Source organism: Micromesistius poutassou (genome assembly GCF_964030765.1).
Source record: "Micromesistius poutassou genome assembly, chromosome: 21".
NCBI classification, from domain to species: Eukaryota; Metazoa; Chordata; class Actinopteri; order Gadiformes; family Gadidae; genus Micromesistius; species Micromesistius poutassou.
In genome coordinates, this window is record NC_140291.1 from 6,651,004 (window position 1) to 6,668,718 (window position 17,715).

At 43.9% G+C, this 17,715-nt stretch overlaps 2 protein-coding genes and 1 non-coding gene across 3 annotated transcripts in view; all 3 read right to left on the reverse strand.

The window, feature by feature from the left end:
* Window positions 1–987: 987 nt before the first annotated feature.
* foxl3 (forkhead box L3) lies at window positions 988–3,139 on the reverse strand (the record flags this gene model as incomplete). Its single annotated transcript, XM_084485843.1, has 3 exons — window positions 988–1,491; window positions 2,288–2,456; window positions 3,033–3,139. The coding sequence occupies 3 exons, from the start codon at window positions 3,137–3,139 to the stop codon at window positions 988–990; spliced, it is 780 nt and encodes a 259-aa protein (XP_084341969.1).
* A 3,961-nt stretch (window positions 3,140–7,100) lies between these two features.
* Window positions 7,101–17,715, reverse strand: part of fam20cb (FAM20C golgi associated secretory pathway kinase b) — a 49,473-nt gene continuing 38,858 nt past the window's right edge. The window contains exons 4-11 of the mRNA XM_084485685.1: window positions 14,712–14,804; window positions 11,082–11,197; window positions 10,600–10,780; window positions 9,859–9,968; window positions 9,451–9,532; window positions 8,824–8,883; window positions 7,820–7,970; window positions 7,101–7,699 (exon numbers count right to left, since the gene is read on the reverse strand). Coding sequence (XP_084341811.1) covers window positions 7,595–7,699; window positions 7,820–7,970; window positions 8,824–8,883; window positions 9,451–9,532; window positions 9,859–9,968; window positions 10,600–10,780; window positions 11,082–11,197; window positions 14,712–14,804 — 898 coding nt within the window. The 3' untranslated portion in view covers window positions 7,101–7,594. The remainder of the gene's footprint in view (window positions 7,700–7,819; window positions 7,971–8,823; window positions 8,884–9,450; window positions 9,533–9,858; window positions 9,969–10,599; window positions 10,781–11,081; window positions 11,198–14,711; window positions 14,805–17,715) is intronic.
* Window positions 11,500–11,572, reverse strand: AC3HAE_037105 (transfer RNA arginine (anticodon CCU)). Its single transcript has one exon. It is a non-coding gene; the product is annotated as a tRNA-Arg (tRNA).

The window sequence follows — 17,715 nt, forward strand, 5'->3', positions numbered from 1 at the left end:
GACGGCAACACGGACACACAGTGATTGATCTCTCTTGTAGTAGGAATAAATGTATTGGTGTTTTTTTTTTCTTCCAGACCCCTGTTTAGTTATGACTGCATAGCGTTTAGGAATGCAACGTAAAAGGAAGTGCATTAAAATGTAAAAATGTACATCCGCCAGGCCGTTTGAAAAGGTCAATGCGGTGGGAATTAGTGGGTTTGTGTGGGTGTTGATTGATGGCACAGCCTTGTCATGACGATACTGCTGCTTTAAAGGGTGTATCCTTGACGTTGAAAGCACGTTTAAAAGTTGTGTCGTTTATGTATTTAAATCTTTATATCTGTGGGACATGAGTCCTCCAATCGTAGCCTCCTGGTCGACTGATACATGACAACATAAAGGCAATACAAGCATGTCATTACTGTATAATTTAATCTATGTCAATGACATTCACACATGCCACATAGAGGTCATCATTTGAACATGGGTACATGAATACAAATATATACAAAAATAAACGTGATTTGTTTGAGGGAATAGGCCAACCATTTCAGCTGCTGGGATTCTGTCTCAATCTGTGGTGTGGAAAATCCATAATGTTGACATCTTAAATTATATTTAAGTATTTAAATATTATTTAGTTATAAGTTAATGGACATTGTTAATATAATTTAGTCAGCAGGTGTTGTTCATAACAAGATGTTTTTAACATCTTGAGAATAAATTCAAGCACGATTTATGTCAGCACAGGACTTACAGGCTTTTGACAACAGGAACATGAACACTGTTTTATGTCAAGGGTGTTCACTTCTACAGTGTTATTTTTAATTTCTTTGAATAATGTCTTGGTTTACTCAATTTAACACATCATTCCACACCTTCCCTTGCAATTCCCAATGAATTCCCAATCAATACAAGTGTCCTTGCTAAGTGTGTTTGTGAGTTTGTTTTGTATCCATGTCCTCTCACAGTTTAGTTTACTCCCTCGCTATCGTCCATCACGCCTCACAGGGACCAGAAGTGGAGGTTGAGTTGCTGGGGCTCCAGCATGTGTATTGGGGGCCCCGGGGCCCCGATGTGACCGCCGACGCGCGGGGGTCTGAACCCTGGCAGCGGGGGTGGGTCGGGCGTAGACAGGATGTAGTCGATGCTGAACTTGATCTCAGGCTCCGGTTTCCCCCGACCCGAGTTGGGGGCCGGGGCGTTTGTGTCTGACCCCAGTGGGTTCCTGTCGGGCCCCATCGAGGGGCAGAGTGTGGGGTCTGGTCTGAGCGGGGGTGGAGGTGGAGGCGGAGGTGGAGGAGGCGGGCGTCCGAGCTGCCGGCTGCCATGGGCCTCGGTACGGGGGAAGGCCGGTTCCCCGGGGTCCCGGAAGCCGATCTTGATGTTCCGGCGGCGGCGGCGACGCCGAAAGTTTCCGTTCTCAAACAGGTCCAGCATGGACTCACAGCCCGTGGCGAAGGTCCAGAAGTTCCCCTTGCCCTTTTCGTTACCCTCCGTTCGTGGAACCTAGTTATAACCAAACAACAACATTTGTAGTCAGGATAAAACTGGAACTCACAGTAAGTTAGGGGTTGTACTGAAAGGCAGCACATTAAGTATTTTAGGACATGTTTAATATTTAGAGGGAAAGGGTGTTATTAAAAAATATCATTACTATTTTATATACAATTATTACAATTATTTGACTATTGTGATATTATCATTGCGTAGGACGATTACATTTGTAAGAGATAATTAACGCTATAATAATAGTAGGCTATATAATATAAATAATAATATACTCTATAATGCATGTATTTATCATAATTTCTATAAATCAGAAACAAAATCATAATCAAGCAAAATCCTGAATTTAAAAAAAACATTAACGATGTTGCTAAGTCTTTGATTGAAACCCCTAAAGTCTCCTAGAGTCCCATGTGGGGGCCATCTTCTCTCTCTCTTTCTCTCTTTCTCTCTCTCTCTACCTCTCTCTCCCTCCCTCTCTCTCTCTCTCTCTCTCTCTCTCTATATATATATATATATATATATATATATATATATATATATATCTCTCCCTCTCTCTCCTTCTCTCTCCTCTCTCTCTCCCCTCTCTCTCTCTCTCCCCCTCTCATCTCCCCCCCTTTCTCTCCCACCCTCTCTCTCTCTCTCTCTCTCTCTCTCTCTCTCTCCCCCTCTCTCTCTCTCTCCCCCTTGCTCTCTCTCCCTCTCTCTCTCTCCCCCCTCTCTCTCCCTCTCTCCCTCTCCCCCCCCCCCCCCTCTCTCTCTCTCTCTCTCCCCCTCTCCCCCCCCCTCACCCTACCTTGATGAAGCAGCTGTTGAGGGACAGGTTGTGTCTGATGGAGTTCTGCCAGGCCCGCTGGTTGGAGCGGTAGTAGGGGAAGCGCCGCATGATGAACTCGTAGATCCCTGACAGGGTGACCCGCTGCTCCGGGCTCTGCTGGATGGCCATGGCTATCAGGGCGATGTAACTGAGACACACACACACACACACACACACACACACACACACACACATATATAAGACACACAAAAAAACACATACATTGAAGACACACACACACACACCCACACCCACACAAACACACAGAAAAGACACACACAGAAGACACACAAACACGCACAGAAGGCAAACACACAAACACAAACAGAAGATAAACACAGTTCAAATACAGTTGTTCTTTAAATCACCTGTCAAACTGTATTTAATTGCTTCGGTTAGTTAAGATTTTTAAATAATATATTCTAATAATAATTTCTTAAAGCACTTATTTTTGGGGTCAAAAACATTTGTTTGAAGATTTCTGCCAAAGAATATTGCTTCCTCGTCAAACTATCCTATTACCATCTGGAACTTCATTAAAGCGTTTGGACATTCTAAGTTTTTCTTCATTGAAATGCTGATTTATTTTTGGTTTAAAATCTCAAAAAAATTCTTCATTGAAATGCTAATTTATTTTTGGTTTAAAATCTCAAAAAATTCCAAAGCTTCACATTCAATATAAATAACAAGAAACATCAATACAACAAAAAGGAATGCATCTCACCTGTAAGCGGGCCTGCACATCTTCTTCTCCTCATCCGTGCTGGAGGACGGGTAGCCGTCTCCGTCATAGTTAAAACAATTGTACGGATACTGAGAATTATCAAACATGTCTACACTTTAAGACACACACACACACACACACACACACACACACACACATACACACACACACACACCAAACTGGTTGGAAAAAAGTGTCCTTGGTCAACAACACGTATTAAATGAGCTTCAACCTCCTCTCCCATGTTACTTCTGCTTGTTGAGGTTCTGCCAGTGAGTGTGAGGACTTCATTTCGTCCCCCCTTGATGTTGATGACGCCCCCCCCTCCCTTCCCTCCTTCCCCCTCCCCCTCCTCCTCAGTGGTTGGTCCCCAGGTACCGCCGAGCTGTTACACGCTGGCCCTGCTGCCTGAACGTCTGAACCCGGGCGTGATCAACTAGTAACCCCCCCCTGCCAACCCACCCAGCCCCTCATCCACTCATTCTCCCCGGCCGCTTTGATTCTGGGTGGTCCTTCTGATGAGGAGTGTCCGTGTTTTATTTTTGTTTTTCCTTATAGTCTCACTAAATACAGTGGCCGTATAGTTAAACATCGAATCCCAATAACAATAAACAAGCTCTGGACGACATTCTTGTTGTTTTATTTTTCCATAGCCCTCGATATCAGTGGGTTAACGAGTTCTCCATTCTGGGCCCCCTGCGCACGGCGCGCAGACATTTAGTCAACAACGAGGAGTTTAAGATACCATCTATAAGTGCTCTGTAATGGCCATAAATTGCTTCCGTGAGTAAAACAGGAGATGTGTGTTTTCAAGGGCCCTTAACGGGCCAATTGGGGTTGTCCCGTGAGGCGACAGTGACCGGAGAAACAGCCTCCGGCCGCGCGGGGCCCCTCCATGTGTGGCCCCCCCGATGCGTGAGATAAGCTGTGGTTGTAAGCAGGGCTTTGTGCGTCCCAATCGATGCGACTCAGTAACACGGAATACCTTGTTTGTTTCTACAAGACAACCGAATCATTGGAAAGGCACACACAACCGTCCGTTCAAATGCATTCGTTTTATAAAAATATAAAAATATAAATAAAAATATAAAATCTATATAGAATATATAAGAAAATACGTATAAGAAAATAAATAGATATACAGTATAGTGATTACCCATAAATAGTTGGTCAACTTTTTGACTTAACACTAAGTGGCCAGTAGACATCTCCCTTTTAACAGTTATAACAGACAATTGTGTAAATTGGGCTGTTCTATTTGGAAGAAAGACAGAAGAGAAGAGAACAAGAGATGATAAGAATAGAGAACAGAGGAGAAAGAGGAAGAAGAAAACAAAATGGAACGGAGAAGTGACGACAACAGAACAGAGAAAAGAGGAGAGGAGTTGAGTCGGGGGCCGACTCAGATCTGATAATCATCGCCTCTCATTCCCATGACGATGCTTCCTCTCCCGTCCCGTCTGCGGCCGGCCGCACTCATTACCTCTCCTGGTGTCTGATGCTTGTCAACGACCAGGCGTCCCCCATTCATAGTCTCTCTCTCCTTCTCTCCTCTCTCTCTTCCTTCTCTCTCTCCTCCTTCTTTCTCTCTTCCTTCTCTCTCTTCCTTCTCTATCTCTCTTCCGTCTCTCTCTCTCTTCTCTCTCTCTCTTCCTTCTCTCTCTTCCTTCTCTCTCTCTGTCTCTCTTCCTTCTCTCTCTCTCTCCCTCTCTCTCTCTCTCTCTCTCTCTCTCTCTCTCTCTCTCTCTCTCTCTCTCTCTCTCTCTCTCTCTCTCTCTCTCTTCCTTCTCTCTCTTTCTTCTCTCTCGCCCGCTCCCTCTGTCTCTCTCTCTGTAAATAAATGCGTTTATGTAAACCAAGCGATGGCTTTTCCGGGGGCTGTGAGCTATCGCCCAGGGAAAGGTTATCAAAACACAACGGTACAGTGGGAACTGTAAACATCTTTATGTACAATAGCCAGGCTGAGGGCCGTTTGCATGGGCACTGTAGACTTTTGCAACATCATTCCAAAGTAAAACAAAAGACGCTTTGGATACAATAATCCAATAGGTTATAACAAAGTATAGGCACCAAAAAGCAATTTATAGTTATTTATTATCAAATATTTCACGTAGAAATCTAGCCACTAACTCTGACTGTCCTAGTATCAACTGATGCCAACATTGATTGGGTTATTGTTTGTTGTGAACCCCCTGTTTCAGCTTGAATTCCAACAAAAATCTTTAAGGGCTCAAAGAGGGATAACACCTCTCCTCACCTCAGAGTTATCCCCATGGTTACGACCCACGCCAACTCTGATTTTAGTGTTCTATCATCGTTGTGCGGTGAGCGATGTTGTAAGCACACACCGTGGCGTTACACTTTAAGACGGTGTCCGAGAAGCTTAATCCTCTCTGGGACAAGACATGGATATTAATATACAAATGATAGATTAAATCAAACAACCCAAAGTTAAAGGTAAAATTTAAATTCATTGTATTATTAGAGTGTTGTTTTTCTTGAATTGACAGACAAGACGAAGAGGATGATGAAGCTGTAGAACAGGTCATAAGGCTGGCACTGTATTGGACTAAATGCTTTGATTCCGTTCATAATCTCCAATACGAAGGTATTCATTATACATAGGAAGTTGACACGTAATTCAGACTGTTCTGTACATTTCGTTTTATTGCACTTTTACCATGATGCAAAGAAACGCCACAGACAGTGAGTTCAATTAAAAAAACAACAGAAGCTTTTCATCCATAGTCTCTCTCTTCCTCTCTCTCTCACACACACACCCACCCACGCACACACACACACACACACACACACACACACACATACACACAGATAAGCACATGCACACACACACACACACACACACACACACACACACACACACACACACACACACACACACACACACACACCATACCAACACGGGAACCATGGAAAAGTATGTATGGAATAAATGGTATCAGCGTACACATAGCTATATAGGGAGACCTCTGGGACTATGTCTTGTGACATCCTCAAAACCCTTTGTTCAATAAACCACACATTCAAGTATTTCTATCATTGCACAGGCACTAGATTTTCCTACTGTATATATTAACTTTCACCCACTAACGGAACCTTCCACTGTTTTTGAGTTTTTCCCATAATCTCTCAGTAAGAAAGCATCAATATTTACCCCCGTTTTTTAATCTCTCCATAACACCAACATTTGGACGCCAAACATACTTTTATAAAATTAACAAATATTCTCCCCAAAAAAATGAAAACAAAAAATCTATAAAATTATAAACAAAATGTTTCATTTTGCCTTTTGGTACCACAATCTTGGTGATCTAACTTTCCATATAACCTGGAATGTAATGTAAATGTAATGAAATAACATTAAAAACAACTAAAATGTTGTAAACACAACCGATGTAAACACGTTGGCAAGCAACTGGATGTCATAATTAGAATAACAGATATGCGTTAGGAATTTTTCCCCGGTTAAAATGTAAATGTGATTTGGAAACAGCAAAACCCACAATCTTTGATGTAAGTGGGGACAATTTCAAGAAAGGTTGTCTTCTTCAGTAGTACAGCTAGATGTACTGTATGGCTCCATTCATGCCTTTTCCGCCCTCTGCTGGACAGGTTTGGAAGTGAATTCCTGTTATTTTCCCAATTCACCCATTCAATCCCAAAACAACAAATAGATGATTGACGTTTTGTATCGCTAATTTTAAATAATAAATATGAACTACAATAAATAATCTCCAAAGGGCAGTGATCATTAGACAGGAAAATTAAACTTTAACAATCCAGGAGTAAACCGGCACTCCAATCAAATATGTATATCCCAACTGCCAAAGAAAATAAGTAAGTAAAATAATAACTTGATAATAAAAAATAATCTTGTGCAAAAAAAAAAGAAAAAAGGCAGAAAATCAACACAATATATTTAAACCAATGTAATTTTTCTCTTAATAGTCATCCAACTTGAAACACTACAACACATTAAACACTTATCTCAGTTTCAGGGGGCTGAGTGTTGTGTGTGTGTGAGTTGTGTGTGTGTGTGTGTGTGTGTGTGTGTGTGTGTGTGTGTGTGTGTGTGTTTTCTCCTTTTTAGGTCCTTATCCAGACAAGGAGAAAAGGGTAGCCTCCCAAGAATCGTTCATTCTTTCACTGTTTGGTAGCGCTGCTGTATGGGGGCTGGGGGCAATAGCTAGCCTTCTACACTAGCCTGCTATGCTAGCCTGCTATGCTAGCGTCAGAGTGGGGGAGGGGTTTCTTTAAGGTGATGCGGTAGGGTCCGATGCTGTGTGTTGTCCCGTCAACTTCCCAAGAGGGCCTCATTCCGTACACCAGCTGCTTGTTCATCAAGTCTTTACACTTTGTGTGTTTGTATCAGAGAGACTCTGACTCTCTCTCTCTCTCTCTCACTCTCTGTGTGTCTCTCTCTCTATCCACAGCCGTCTCAGTTCAGCAAACGGCGATCAGAGGAGGAAATCAAAAGTCTGTTCCGGGTCCCATATCTCCAGGAGGTTCAGGTCCTTCCAAGCATGCGCCTCCCCGGCCAGCTACCTCTGTCTGGGGGATGTGTGCGCTGGCTCGCCCTGGAGGTCGTCCGCCACCACGTTGCTGTAGCCCTCCTTCTCGATGCAGTCGGCCACCACGGTCAGCACCTGAACAGCAGCAAGGACCAAGGCGTCACCGATCAGCAACACAGTGAAGTTCAGTGGGATTAGCTCTATATACATAGGAGTTAATTCAAGGTCTAGGGTTACACACAAACACACACACACCTGGCGGAGGCGGCGGTCCATGGCGTCCAGGTGGGGCTGGATGAGGATGGGGGTGAGGTGGTCCCGCAGCAGGGACTGAGCCATCATAGAGGACAGCAGGTACTCCTGCTTGGCCAGCAGCTGCAGACGCAGGTGGGTGGACTTCTTCACCCTGGGCGGCGAGGAACAGGGAGACAGGGTCAGGAACAGGGAGACAGGTTCAGGAACAGGGAGACAGGGTCAGTAACAGGGAGACAGGGTCAGGAACAGAGAGACAGGTTCAGGAACAGGGAGACAGGTTCAGGAACAGGGAGACAGGGTCAGGAACAGGGAGACAGGGAGACAGGTTCAGGAACAGGGAGACAGGGTCAGTAACAGGGAGACAGGGTCAGGAACAGAGAGACAGGGTCAGTAACAGGGAGACAGGGTCAGGAACAGGGAGACAGGGTCAGGAACAGAGAGACAGGTTCAGCGCCATGAGAACCAGAACTGCTGGATCTGGATCCACCTTGATTCTGGACTCACTGTTCTGGATTCATAATATCGTGTCTGCATGTTTAATCCTTTTTGTTACAACAACTTGTGTACAACTTTTATTCTTCAAATCAAGAACATTTTGTCTTTTCTTTTGTACTTATTTATCCTAAGCTTCCTTTATTCGTTTTTTTGGGGGAATACGAAAACTTTAGTTGCTTTTTTCTTCATAAAATCTAATGTTTTAGATGCTGTGTGTGAGTTTACTGTCCCTGTATTCTTAATTCCGCCAAATCATACACATTGCACCTGTATGGTTTGCAGACAAAGAAGAGGCTTTCGGTATTCTACTGCAGGACACTACTGATTCTGCAGCAGATAAAACCCAATCTGTGTTTTATTCATTCAACCAAAGTATCATCGATTACAACTAAACTAGTGGCCTTCCAAGAAACAAGGATGCCCAGTTATATGGACATTACCTATGTCAGCTGATCTATTTGACTCTCAGGAGATGTAGGAACGGACAGTGCAAACATAGAGCTTCTCACCTGCAGCACTGGCTCAACGGCACCAGGATCGAGACCTCATCGTGAGAATGCTTTCCAAACCTGCGAAGGAAGAGGACACAGATATGACTATCAGTATAAAGGTTTTTGTTCTCTGTTTTTCTTCAAGAACGCTGATGTAAAATCTTAAAATGTTTTTCTAATACTTTTTACGGTCAGTAGTACAGCTGTGTAGCCTGGCTATTGCCAGACCAAGCTCAATCATAGATTGCACGTTGGTCTGGGGAAGCTGCTGTCATTTTCTTCAGCACAAGAGGCGTGATCAACGGGCGGAGTTAAATTGACTGTGTACGCAATTGGCTGCTTGCCGTTGCTTCCCTGTCGTCATTGTGTTAATCAGCCAATAGCGCGCCACGGGGAAAAGCCAGCTTGGTGATTGGCTCCTGCAAAAACGTATCGAAACTAGAAAGAAATGTATTGCTCTTCTCCAGACCCTTCTGCAGAGCAAACTCAAACCCTGTCTAACAGCTGTGTACTAGCTAGATATATGTGACTGTTCTGCCCTCTGCTGGACAGATTTGGAAATTAACATCTTAATTCACCCAATTGACCCAAAAGCGAATTTCGCATTTTAACTGGTGAATGTATCGGCACAACAGCGCCCTCTACCCTCTGCCGTTGTCCAGGTGGATGATGAAGGTCTCGTTTCCAAACTTCTCAAACGTCTCGTAATGGTGGCGGTCCATGTTTCCTGCAAAGAAAAGATACTGTCATTGTGACATTGTGACAGTAACTATGTGTGTGTCTGTGTGTGTTTGTGTTGGTAAAGTGTTGATTTATGAAAGATATAGAAATATATCTATGGTAGGATAAATAAATATATTTGGATTATTAGTATTGCTTTATTATAATGAATGTTACATTACATTACTTCCAGTTCCTGCTATACCAGGTAACAAATCATATTTAAAATGTTCAAACCCTCATATTGTACATGGTGCAGATGCACATGTGTGTCAGGAACTGGAGTTTGGCCTGCATTCTCATTGGTCAACATGTCCTCTTAGCCCCACCCACCCATGAGGAAGTCGAACACGGTCATGTCCATGATGTCCAACAGTCGTGTCCCGCTGTCGTAGGGGGGCGTCTGTTTCACCTCCTCACAGTAGTCTGGATCCACCTCCCACCTTAAAACAAGACGACAACAAGGAGTTTAGCACCTCTAAACAACACAACAACAAGGTATTTAGCAACTTAAAACAACAAGGAGCTTAGAACAACACGACAACAAGGAGTTTAGCACCTCTAAACAACACAACAACAAGGTATTTAGCAACTTAAAACAACAAGGAGCTTAGAACAACACGACAACGAGTTTAGCACCTCTAAACAACACAACAACAAGTTATTTAGCAACTTAAAACAAGACGACAACAAGGAGTTTAGCACCTCTAAACAACACAACAACAACAAGGTATTTAGCACCTTAAAACAACACGACAACAAGGAGTTTAGCACCTCTAAACAACACAACAACAAGGTATTTAGCACCTTAAAACAAGACGACGACAAGGAGTTTAGCACCTCTAAACAACACAACAACAAGGTATTTAGCAACTTAAAACAACAAGGAGCTTAGAACAACACGACAACAACGAGTTTAGCACGTTTAAACTATTTCAAATAAATGTATCGAAAAGACCAAATAAAAACAAAAAGATCATAACAGTTGAACACTTGATTTTAAAGGTGTCATTATGCTTCAATTAGGCATCAATTTGAAGAAAATCAAACTGGGGTGGGAAGGCTGGGGCTTACTCTGCCTTCTTGCGTTTGTGGTAGGACCTCCTCCAGGGGTTCCTCCAGGTCTTCCTCTTGGCCAGGGCCAGGTCGGGCAGGAAGGCGGCCAGGGAGCCCTCTATCTGGTCGGGCTTCCCACACAGAGCGTGCTCCGTGGAGCAGTAGTAGGAGCACTCCCCGTAGAAGCAGATGTTGTTGGCTAGGGAATCAGAGAGGAAACAAAAGGGTTTCTACTCCCAAAATAATTTGAGGAAAATCGTTCAACATTCAAGTAGAGGCAGAGCTAGTTGGGGGGGGTGGGGGGGTGGGGGGGCGGGGGTGTACTTATTTAATCCTGCAACGTTTTTGGCCATAACAGAGTAAAAAAGACAGTAATTAATAATAAAACAAAATCTTTTTATATAAATAAATAAAACTTCAATAAAAAAATATAAAAATAAAACAATAAAATTACCATAAATGTATATTTAATGCTAAATAATACAGTGGTCCTGCAGTACCTGGTGAGATGAAAAAGGTCCTCCACAGCTTCTTGTCCTTGGTGATGTCCTTGATCTCCTTGGTCATGTTGACCAGACGGCCCGCCACCGGGGGAACCCGCCGGAAGTCCAGGATCCTGAGAACGGCCAAAAGAACACACATATAGGGACTATGTACACACAACTAGGTCTGCGTTGACGTCAAAATAGAGCAAAACAATATGTTGTTTTGTTGTTCAACCCTATTGAACTAATCTCATATTTGTCTAATCTCACTTTTTATTTTTTGGTATTTTATGGAGAGGGGAGATGGAGGAATATTGTTTGGTATGGTTGTGGAAAGTTAACTTTCTATTATAGCAGATTATATTCGAATGGTTAATCCATTTTGACAGCTTCTGGTTAAATGACTCATGAACCTGTGGGTAAAAATACAATCCACCCCAGACGGGACTCGAACCCACAATCCCTGGCTTAGGAGGCCAGTGCCTTATCCATTAGGCCACTGGGGCTACACGTGGTGAGTAGTGAATGAGGGCAACCACGTTCTGAGCATTATTATAATGTGCTTGCAGTATTTCACCACCAGAGGGCGGTCTAGTGCAAGGGCATATTTGTTTTTGCTATAAATGAGGTTGATCAAACAGGACATAGACTAAAACAGTGAATTTCAGGTCATTATGTTGTATGTATTATAACAGTTTGCAAGAAAATTGCTCATTCATATGTATATATATATATATCATTTATAACAATCAGTTGAGGTTATTTAATGAAAACAGGAAAGAGTAGAGAGAACAATAGGAAGGTTGTCTCAAGCAGTCAGTGTCAAATACTGCAAATGATATCCTGTCTGCCACAGTGTGTATATGTATGTGTGTTTATATATGTATGTGGGCATGCTTGTGTGTGGGCAGGCATGTGTGTGTGTGTTTGTGTCTGTGTTGGTAACTACTGTAAGTACCACCTTGGTTTAACAGCCACAGCACTTTAGCAATGCACTGCTCTGACTAAACCTGATGGCCAGGACCTGAGACAGGTGACAGAAAATAGAGCCAGATGCAAGAGAGAGAGAGAGAGAGGGAGAGGGAGAGAGAGAGAGAGAGAGCAAGAGAGCGAGAGAGCGTGAGAGAGAGAGAGCGAGAGAGAGAAACAAGTAATTGCAAAGAGTGAGGAGAGAAAGGAGTATAAATAAACAGGAAGAGATGGTAGCTTTGAGAAGAACATGAATCTGTTTTAGAATGGCCGTGCTTCTTTTCACTTCTGACTAAAACCCTTTTTCTAAAACCCATTTTCCATCACCACAATGACACCTGATTTTGAATGCATTGAATCTCTGCTAATAACACAGATGTGTGAGAGACATGCCCGTAGGAAAAACAAGATAAGAGATACAGACGTGCAGACATACAGGCAGCCAGGCCGACTTACAGAGCATACTGTCCTGCTGAGCCCGGGCGTGCTGCCATGCCAAAGGGAACTGTGGCAGCTTCAATCAAATTCCTTCTCCCCCAGTCCTCCAAAACTCTCTCTCTGTCGCTCTCTCTCTCTGTCTCCCTCTCTCTCTCTCTCTTCCTTTTCTCTCTCTCACTGCTGCGCTCTGATTCGTCCTCACCAAACGGTTAATTTGCTCCCAAGGCAGATCAAAGCAAAGCAGTCTTTTTTTAATCGAACCACATAATTAATGACGCGCAGAGAATTGTTCATAACAAGATAGAGTGGGTTGGTGTATGCGTGTGTGGGTGTGTGTGTCTTTAAGGGTTTTATGTGTATTGCTGGAGAGTGTATGGTTTGTGTTTGTATATGTGCAAGCATACATATCAATTAGGACACACTGTGTTATGGCGTTTAGAAAAGGCTATTATCGGCTTTCTGTTGGTGTTATTGTGTGTGCACAACGTGTGTGTGTATGTGTGTGTGTGCATTTAATAAAGTGTATATCTATGTCTGTGTTTAAAAGCATGCATGTGGGTAGACATCCGTATGTGTGTGTGTGTATTTAAAGATGTGTGTATGTGTATGCATGCGTGTATTATGTGTGCGTGTGTGTGAATATGTGTGTATGCATGCTTGTTCATGTGTGACTGTGTGTGTTCTTTGTATGTGTGTGTGTGTGTGTGTGCGTGTGCGCTCAGTGTGTGTGCACTCAGGTGTGTGTGTGTGTGTGTGTGTGTGTGTGTGTGTGTGTGAATATGTGTGGCGTGTCAGGGTCCCCTGGGCATCAGCGGGGCCCGTGGGCCCAACACCAGGCTGGCTGGAGGAGCCAGACTTTAATTGAGAGCAGACTCGATGAGAGGGAAGTCAGGCCTGCTGCTGCCTTATATTTAGAACCTCTCAGCCTTTGGTTTTCCTCCTCCTCCCCTTTAAGACACACACACTCACACGCCATGTGGATGTGAGTGAGTGCGTGTGTGTATGTGTGTGTGTGACAATGCGTCACACACACACACACACACGTTTCATACTGTTTTTATGTGTGTGCGTGTGTTTGTTTCTGGGTTTCTATGAGTGAGGGTGTGTGTGTATATATTTCTGTGTTTCAGCGTGTGTGTTTGTGTGTGTGTGTGTGTGTATATTTGTTTGTGTGTGTGTGTGTGTAATTCGGTGAGTCAGCATCAGCATTAGTGTGTATGTGTGAGCATATGTGTGCACGTGCGTGCATTTGATTGTGTGTGTGAGGTCTTGTTGTGTGAGCATACGTGTGCACGTGTGTGTGCACGTGTGTGTGTGTGTGATCATGTGTGTGTCTATGAGCATATGTGTCTGTGAGCATATGCGTACGTGTGTGAGCTTGTGCGTGTGCAAGCTTGTGTGTGTGTGTGTGTGTGTGTGTGTGTGTGTGTGTGTGTGTGTGTGTGTGTGTGTGTGTGTGTGTGAACCCCAGATGTGCAGCAGACTGCATCATGAGAGGGCTGATATCACCACAGCTGCTGAGTTGTGTCATTCCCCCCTGGGCTGCAACACACTAACCACCACTACCCCTCATTTGAGAACGCATGTGTGTGGCTTTAAAGAGCTGTGTGTGTGTGTGTGTGTGTGTGCGTGTGTGTGTGCATTTTGGAAGTTGTCACCAGAGTAACTGGTAACATAACAACACATCTCTCCACTCTTTAATGCCCTACTGTTGCCAAGGCAACGTGGGTTTGGCCTTTTAACCCTGACGCCGCCGCAGCCCTCTTCCGCTGATCAAAACAACGAGAAGCGGCCTGGGGTTTGCTCTGCTCTAAGACGGGCCTTTTCCTCCCAGCAGGGTGGGGCAGCCCATGGGCAGTAAAGTATTTGTCAGTTGTTCAGAGAGAGAGAGAGAGAGAGAGAGAGAGAGAGAGAGAGAGAGAGAGAGAGTTCACAGTAGTCGTCCAGCAGCAGTTCCTCACTATGTCTCTCCCTAGCTCTCGCTCTCTTTCACTCTCTCTTTTTTATCGATCTCTCTATGTCTCTCCGTCTCTCTCTCTCTTAACGTCCAATCCCAGTTCTAATTTGATCACTGGGTAAGTTTTATAATATTGTCAATGAATTTGTCATAGATCCTCATTTGTTTGCGTGTGTGCATGGTAGTGTGTGCGTGCATGTGCATGTGAGTGTGCGTGCATGTGTGTATGTGTGTATGTGTGTATGTGTGTGTATGTGTGCGTGCGTATGTGTAGAGCTCACCTGTCCAGGTGAAAGGCGGCGATCTCAGCGTTGTGTCGCTCGAAGTCCGAGAAGTAGAAAAAGTCTGGCGGCGTCTCCTGATCCCGGGTCTGTCTATAAGGAAACACACACACACACACACACACACACACACACACACAAAACACAAAACACAAAACACATAGAGGTTAGAGGTCGTCTGCCAAATGGAATGACTAACTGGAATATCAGTGTGGCCACTGAGTTATTGTTAAGACAATAAAACGGAGGCTGAATAACACATGGTTCCTCATTACAGTGTTACATTTCCTCCTTCTATTTTTGTAATGGATTTATTCAGGCTTTTATGCATGACACTTTCTGTGGTCGCCATGATATTGGAAGTGAGATAATCCCTGTTGTATCTGAAATCCCCCCTCTCCCCCATCCCCCCATGTCGAACCACACTAACACACACTCCGCATCACATTCATTTATGCACTTCATCCACCACAGGATGATTCCAAAGGCTCTGCTTATCCTTTTTACTGCTGTGTCCGCACTTGTCGAGAACCAAGCCGAGCACCCCCCCCCCCCCCCCCCCCGACACACACACACACACACACACGTACACACACAGCTAACAACATCCTGACGGACGCAGCGTAGAGAAGAACCCTTTCAAGGTCAAAGATGTTTCTCTTCCCTTTTTTTCTTCTTCTCCTCAAGTGTCCATTACAGTGTATTCTATGGCTAACACTTTTGAACCTCATACTCAGACTCCACACACACACACACACACACACACACACACACACACACACACACACACACATAAACCCACAAAAGTGCTATCCACATCATATTATTGTGTAAAGCTCTTACTGGGAGAAGGCATGGGATGCTTAAGGGCTTAAACAGCAGAGCTGGAGGAACAGAGGCCAGGACGGCCAGGGATGGGGGACGCGGAGGGGAGGTGGGGAGAGAGAGGGCAGCTAGCCCAGGGAGGAGCAGGGCTGCCTGGCTACCAAGGCCTGGATGTGCTGGAGGAACCTCAAGCACAGAGTAGGTCGGTTCTCTTTCCCTTGTTTCCTTTGTTGAGCTCTTTGTATCGCTGTTTTGCACGTAGAATGCTATAAATAAAGATAGACTGAATGGTGGATTGTAAAAGGGTGGATTAAATGTTTGTAAACCTGTCAATGGACCTTGATGCAAGTCCTGATATGAAACGTATCAAAAATGACAGAAGAGTTTATTTACCAGTGACGTGTGTGATAAAAATAGCACAAAGGATATGCAATGCACAACAAGACACTAATGCATTTTGAGGTTTTCCGCCACATTTACAGCTTACTATGCAGGCTTCGTTGCGCTTCTGTTTAACGTCTCAGTGTCCAGGTTCAAAAAACGATGAGAGCACTGAGGAAGGGAGAGGAGGGCTCAGGGAGCAGACATGTTGCTTCAGCGGTCGCAGAACGACCCGGAGAGGGATGTGGAAAAGACAGAAAATCATGTTGGCAATGTATTTGTTCCTCCTCAGCTCTCTCTCAAGCTTTCTGTTTTCTTCTCTCTCTCTCTCTCTCTCTCTCTCTCTCTCTCTCTCTCTCTCTCTCTCTGTCTGCCTTGATCGTGCCTCTGGGAAGTGGATGAGTGGCCGTGGTTTCTTCCACAGCTGTGCGGCCGCACACACACACACACACACACACACACACACACACACACACGTGTGTGCCAAACGTTAGCCCGACCGGCCCGGAACCCTGCGGAACATTCCTTGACATTCCGTATCTTTGCGATCCTCCTCTCCCCTCCAACTGCCAATCCTTATTCGTTTTTTATCTTTTACTCTCCTTCTTTCTCAAGCACACACACACACACACACACACACACACACACACATACACACCTCACACCCTTTTGAGTCCATCCTGGTTTGAAATCATTCTTTTATATCGTTTTTTATAAAACCCAATTTCTTTGGGTTCTTTTTCTTCCAAATTACAAGTGAAAAGAAAACACTTTCTCAATGGTAATACCTACACTCATTATAACTGTTCTTAATCCATGCTCACCTGCTACAAATAATCTTTTACAAACCAAAAAAGCGGCGCTACGTCTCAAATATGGCCCAGTCGCCCCCCACTGCTCTGATGTAACGGCACTGAAGAAGCAGGTTGCTATGTTCTCTGGGAGTCGGGGGGTAGGAAACAAGCAAAATCAATTGAAGTCTGCTGGCAGAGTTCTTTTTGGAAGGAAGTCGATTGTAATGATTGAATGTGTCGTTAAGATGGAGATATCCAGTGTGTCAGGCTGTGTCTCTCTCTCACGTTGGGCTCACAGCCAGCCACTTTGAGAAGGCTGGGCGATGCAGAGACACATTGTGGCAGGGTTTCTCAATAGGAAACCCAGGACCACTTGAAGTAGTCTACAACATTTTGCCTTATCTAAACAGAAGGTATATAGGGGACCGGTGTTCGACATTATGGAAATACATAAGGAATATGGTATCAAAAGGACTTTGATATGTTGACATACATATGACAATAATTTTACAAGTGGAAGGGGTTCATAATAGGGTTTCAGTATTATATAATAATACAAAAAACAATATATATATATATATATATATGAATTGATTTCCAAATTAAGTTAGTGCAAGAAAGTGATTAGGAAAATAGATCAGCAGAAGAGGGAGAAACCAAAATAATAAAATGGTAGTTCATACATAAGTTCTGGTTGAGTAAGCTTTCTGGGTAACGTGTGTGTGTTAATGTGCATTGGCAAACACAAATGTTTTATTCGTAACGATTGTGTGTAAGTATAATGTGCATCTACCAAAGAACACATTGTGTATATTTTGAGCTTGTGTATTAGCTATTCAGTATGTGTGTGTGTGTGTGTGTGTTTGTGTGTCTGAGTGTGTGTGTGTGTGTGTGTGTGTGTGTGTGTGTGTGTGTGTGTGTGTGTGTGTGTGTGTGTGTGTGTGCACCATGCACTGCCATCAATAACTCTGGGACAGGAAGCAGGGAGCTAATTACTATAATAC